This window comes from Eleginops maclovinus, chromosome 9 (genome assembly GCF_036324505.1).
Source record: "Eleginops maclovinus isolate JMC-PN-2008 ecotype Puerto Natales chromosome 9, JC_Emac_rtc_rv5, whole genome shotgun sequence".
Taxonomy (NCBI): domain Eukaryota; kingdom Metazoa; phylum Chordata; class Actinopteri; order Perciformes; family Eleginopidae; genus Eleginops; species Eleginops maclovinus.
Window position 1 is genome coordinate 4,066,002 of NC_086357.1, and position 5,718 is coordinate 4,071,719.

At 43.4% G+C, this 5,718-nt stretch overlaps 1 protein-coding gene across 1 annotated transcript; it reads left to right on the forward strand.

The window, feature by feature from the left end:
* The first annotated feature begins 257 nt into the window (after positions 1–257).
* Positions 258–4,258, forward strand: LOC134870255 (uncharacterized). The gene is made up of 2 exons (XM_063892362.1): positions 258–1,250; positions 2,527–4,258. The coding sequence occupies exon 2, from the start codon at positions 2,580–2,582 to the stop codon at positions 3,960–3,962; it is 1,383 nt and encodes a 460-aa protein (XP_063748432.1). The 5' UTR covers positions 258–1,250; positions 2,527–2,579; the 3' UTR covers positions 3,963–4,258.
* Positions 4,259–5,718: the final 1,460 nt, after the last annotated feature.

Consider the following 5,718-nt stretch of genomic DNA (forward strand, 5'->3'; position numbering starts at 1 on the left):
GGCGGGCCTTAACACAACGCGCCTCGATCAACTAAACTGTAGCACAGATAGGCCTACTCTCTTACTACGAAGGCTGTGACTGTAGTTAATGGAGAGAGGGGCATAGGAGCAGGCGCGATGCAGTACATGAAACCAGGGGAAAATACCCTCGAGATAGATAAAGGTCTGAAAAATAAATGGCGCTGGGTATGGCTGGAGGAGATTGGACGAGATGGCAAACCATTTAGCAGTTGGTGTATGAAGTTGAGTGAGACAGGCGCTTGCTTCTGCACGCTGTGCTCCAGGAGGCTAATATATGCATCCAGCGGCAAAAAGGTTCTTCGTAAACACGAATCAGACCCTCGTCACCTAGCTGCTGTTCGTGCTGTCCCACACACGACGCGTTTACCAGGAGCAACAACAACATCTGATGTACCGGCTTCCATAACTGACCGTGTGTGTGAGTTAAAAATACGGGTGTGTGCATTTCTCGCAGAACACGACCTCTCCTTCACGCTATCACAACCCCTGGTCGAGCTGTGTAAAAAAGTAGCGGAAGATAAAATTGCACTAAGTAAAATGTCCATTTCAAATCAGCTGGCCAGCTATTTCAACACTCACGGGATAACACCTGAGTTTAAAAGGCAAATTTCCACCAAACTGAAAAACAACATGTTTTCCCTGAACGTCGACGAGGCCACCAATAATAACATGGATAAAGTCCTCAATGTTCTTGTTCGTTTTTTTGACAATGAGGAAAATGCTGTTAAAACGCAACACCTCGCTAGTCGAAAAATGAACATAGCCAATGCTGCAGCACTTACCCAGGAATTGAAGGATGTGCTGCAGTCCTATGGTTTAGGGCTGCAGCAGGTGACCAGTATTTTACTGGACAATTGTGCGGTTATGCGGGGAAAGAAGTCCGGTCTCGAGACACAGTTGCGCAGGGAGAACCCGCACCTGCTGGATATATCTGGCGACACAGTCCATATGGTTTCTAACGGTGCAAAAGCCATGATGAGCCCTTTCAAGGCAGAGGTGGAAGATTTCTGCTCGGATGTGTTTTATGACATAGAGAAGTCTCCGAAACAGAAAGAAATATTTTCGGAATTCCAGAGATTACTCCATCTTACACCGAAGAGCTTGATCAGGCCCATCAGTAACAGGTTCCTGCAGATGTTGGAGGTGTGCAATAGGGTGAGAGAACTCCTGGATGTCCTGATTGTGCACTACTACAACCTACTGGATCCGGGCGAAGAGCATAAATACAGGTAGGTACAAAGCATTTAAAAATGTGTGTGAATTAAATCGTATTTGTCACAGTATAGCCTCTCAGCCTGGCTCAAAATACGCGACTATCGTGTCCGATTCTCGGCTGAGACCCCCCCTTACGACAATTGCGATTGTCTTTGTGTGCGGCGAAACCCAATGTAAAAGTCGGACACAAAGTCGGGACTTGTGTAGTTTTAGCCTAGTCGTTTCTATGAGCACTCTTCACAAAATAACACAGAGTACACAGCAGAGGTCCTCTTTATTTGCTCACCCGTGCGGTTACCTGGCATACATGCGTGCTTTTAAATGTTGACAACATCCGAAACCTACACCTACGAGCCGCGTCTTATCCCTTGCGCTGTCATTCAGCAGCACCCCGTTGGGATTGATAGTTGATATATAACTATTTTGTCTTGCGCGAAAATAAAACGACCTTCCTTTTTAAGGAGCTTTTTTCTTTTCTTTTTTTGAACATGTGTTATATTCTGGCCTATAGCCTTCCCTTATGAGAAAATGTGTTGTAGTGCAGAATCAAGCTGTTTTTTTTAATAGTGGCTATAACGGCTTTATAGTATTGCTGTAGTTAATGCAACACATGAAACTGCCAGCTATATGCTGTATGATGATATGATAAAAATATTGCATTACTGACAGTTTTTTTTTTCATTAAAAAAATAAAATAGGGATGTATTAGTGTATTGTCTATAATGCTGTATGTTATAACATGCAGCCTTAATCCCCATATGGTTTTATAAGAGGGAGCATAACGTGGGTGTGTGTGTGTGTGCACTCCAGAAAGTTACTCAAACAAGTCCTTGAAAGGCACGAGGTCTCGCCCCAGGAAAGGGCCAGAATAGAGGTTCTGCAAGGAGAACAGGCCACAGCATCCAGGACCCAAACAAACCAGAGCCGGAAGGAACGCATCTCTGTGCTATTCACAGATTTTGATAGGCTCACAGTCTTGATTGACCTGTTCAGAGGTATCTTGAATGAGTAGGAAAATCCATGGCTAGTTTACATACATTTATTTATTACTTGGTGGTAATGGCCCAGCTCTCCTGGATGGCATAGCTTTTTAGTTAAGACAAGGTGCAAATGGAACAGTTAGGTCTATTTTTCAACAAAAGTAATCCACCTCAAGAGAATTCCTTACAGCATTGTATAGTTAGTAACTGTACTGTAATTACCTAGTTGCATAGTAGTAACTGATGTCTTGTTCTAAGTTTTAATTACAACTAATGGAAACATGCCTAAATGTTTTTTGTATGTTTACAGGTGTCCTTCCAACATTTCAGGCATTTCTGAAAAAACTGCAACATGAGAAACCAATGGTGCACTTGTTGCATGTTGAAATGTTGGCACTGGTAAGAGAGCTGCTAAGCAAATTCATGAAGCCAGGAGCTATCCCCCTGAGTGTCAAAGAGATCCTCAAGATCAATGTACGGGATGCAGCGTTACAGCTGCCTAACAAATCCCTGTGTGTTGGAAAATATGGATACTCTGCCATGACCAAGGCCCGTGTGGCGAAGACACTGTGGGTTGGAAACTTGTACAACTCCCTCAGAGAGGGCTACATGAAGGCAGCAGAGTTTCTACTCAAAAACCTTCCCCTCGACAACCACATGGTCACCTCACTCTCGGCTCTGACCCCATCCCTCATACAGTGTGACTCCTTAGGTTCAGCATTCATGGCATTAGGGAAGGCCTTGCCTAATGTGGTTCCACCTGAAGCACTCGGCCCACTGCGGGAGGAGGTTCGTGCATACCAAATAGATGCTGACCTGGTACCTCTGGCCAATACCTATGTTGAAGAAAACAGCCGAGTGGATGTGGACTGGTGGAGTCAGGTGGCACTTCTAAGAAATTCAGAAAGAGGTGTGAGATACCCAACCCTGATCAAACTTGTGAAAGCCCTTCTTTCAATTTTCACAGGCCCGCTGGTGGAGGGGTCTTTCAACATAATGGATGACATACTGGAGGCAGACAGGTGCAGGATGAATGTGGAAACGTATGAGAGCCTCGCCATAATTAAGTCAACAATGAAAGCCAGGAAGTGGACGGCCTCAACAATGTTAATTGACCAGCCTTTAAGGAATTCTTGCCTTTCCTCCTATAAAACATACCAACTCCACCTAGAGAAAAAGAAGGCAAGAGAACAGGGAATGAGGGAGAAAAGGATGAGTGAGGCCATGAGGGTGAGGTCTACAGCGGTGGCAAACAGAATAGTGACCCAGGCGAAGAAATCAAAAGGGCCATCCTCTTCCTCCACTAGGCCAGCTGCCTCACCTAGACCAACCAGACCTTCACCAAAGACCATCTCCTCTGCAAAAACAAGACCTTTTCGACCCACTGGGCCCTCCACCACCTCCTCTGGGGCAGCTAAAAAGCCATCCAGCTCCTCCTCTGGGCCCTCTGCCTCCTCGTCTGGGGCAACTAATAAGCCTTCCGCCTCCTCATCTGGGCCCTCTGCCTCCTCATCTGGGCCCTCTGCCTCCTCATCTGGGCCCTCTGCCTTCTCATCTGGGCCCTCTGCTTCCTCATCTGGGCCCTCTGCCTCCTCCTCTGGGCCATCCACTGCATCCTCTGGGCAACCAAAGTTATTTTCTCTGTTTCATGGTCCAGCCAAGAAATCCTCTTCAATAGCCTCAACTACCTCTGGAAAAAGGAAGAGTTCGGATGACTCAGAACCCGGAAAAAAGAGGAAAAAATAGAGCACTTTGTTTCATTTTTTGAATCTAGTTTTGATAACTTAAACCCCACTAAAAAGTACTTTGGAGATACAAATGCACTTTGTTTATTTCTTTCTATTTGATTTAAGTTATCATTTCATGTAGGAGTTAATGTTTTTGATTACTTGTTTTGATATTACTTGATATAACTTTCTATTGGTTTTATTAACATCTGTGTATTTAATTTGCCATTTTATTTCTGATGAACAAAGTTCAAAGTTATTGAAATGTTGAAATTGTTGAATTATTTGATTTATTAAAACTGTTTGAAAAGTAAATCAGTCCTTTTAATGTACCCTAAATTTCAGAGTGCATTTACTACAGCATGCTCAAAATTCACTATTTAAGAGTGTTTTTATCAAAAGGGGGGCACCAGGGGGGTCACGGCCACGGAAGGGGGCCATGGCCCCCAGTTTGGGAACCATTGTGAACACTATACAATAATCTGCATACATGTATATAGTTGTTTGCATGAGTCTAAAAAGTTCAGGCTCAGGATTTTTTTTTGCTTTAATCCCTGAGTACTACTCGAGTCTGGCTGAAGTTCCTGTGTTTTGTTCTTTGACTTTGGGTTACGAGAAAAACATTAATACATTATTTCTGACTATGACTGGTACATTTGAGTTCATCACCACCCTGACCTCACACACAATGAGTAGAAAACATTTACTGCATACAATTGGAGCAATTCTACTCCAAAGCTCCTAATTTCCACCTTAATAGCCATATATTGCTATTGCTGAGTTACTGTAAAAATGAATCATTTAACTTGGCCTCACTATGACTGGTACATTTGAGTTCACCACCACCATGACCTCACACACACTGAGTTTCAAACATTTTTACTGTAGAAAATTGAAGAAATTCAACTATACATATCAGAATATCCACCTTAAAAGCCATACATTGCTATGTTTGGCTTACTGTAAATATGAAACATTTAAGTTGGCCTCACTATGACTGGTTGATATGAGTTCACCACCACCCTGACCTCACACACACTGAGTTTCCAACATTTTTACTGCAGAAAATTGGAGAAATTCAACTCTAAAGATCAGAATCTCAACCTTGAGATGACATATATTCAATGTTTGACTTACTGTAAAAATGAATCATTTAACTTGGCCTCTGTTCTGCCCTCCTTAAGCATTTGGTAGCTTGCTTATTATATGTGGGGAAATACTGTCACCTAGCGGACAATACTATTTACAAAGTCGCGCAGGTTTAGTTTCTCTTTCATTGTCGAGTTGGCTTGAGTTAGGAGAACATACGCAGTGGCGATTCTAGAGTCTGTTGGGGCCCCAAGCAAAAATTCCCAGGGGGCCCTTCCGACCGGTGTCTTTTACAAATGCTGCTTACGGGCCTTGGCTTGTGCAAATGCTGACACTATGTCCTCCAGATCCACAGACCTTCGCACACTGTGCTCTATTGAAATAAGAGCCAGTCCTGAAAGTCTCTCTTGTGACATGGTTGACCTGAGATAGGTTTTGATTCGTTTTAAAGTTGAGAAACTTCTCTCTCCAGAGGCAACAGTGACTGGAAGAGTTAATAGCAGACGGAAGGCAATGCTGAGATTACCATAAAGATCCAGAAGCTGTTCCTTGTAAATGTAATCAAGCATCTCTCTTGGGGAGGCAGATACATGATCAGGAAAGGCATAGACAGCATGTAGTGTGTTTTCCAGTTTCTTGCAACTGTCTTCAAGTTTGCCACCCTGAATATTTTTTGACATATTTTC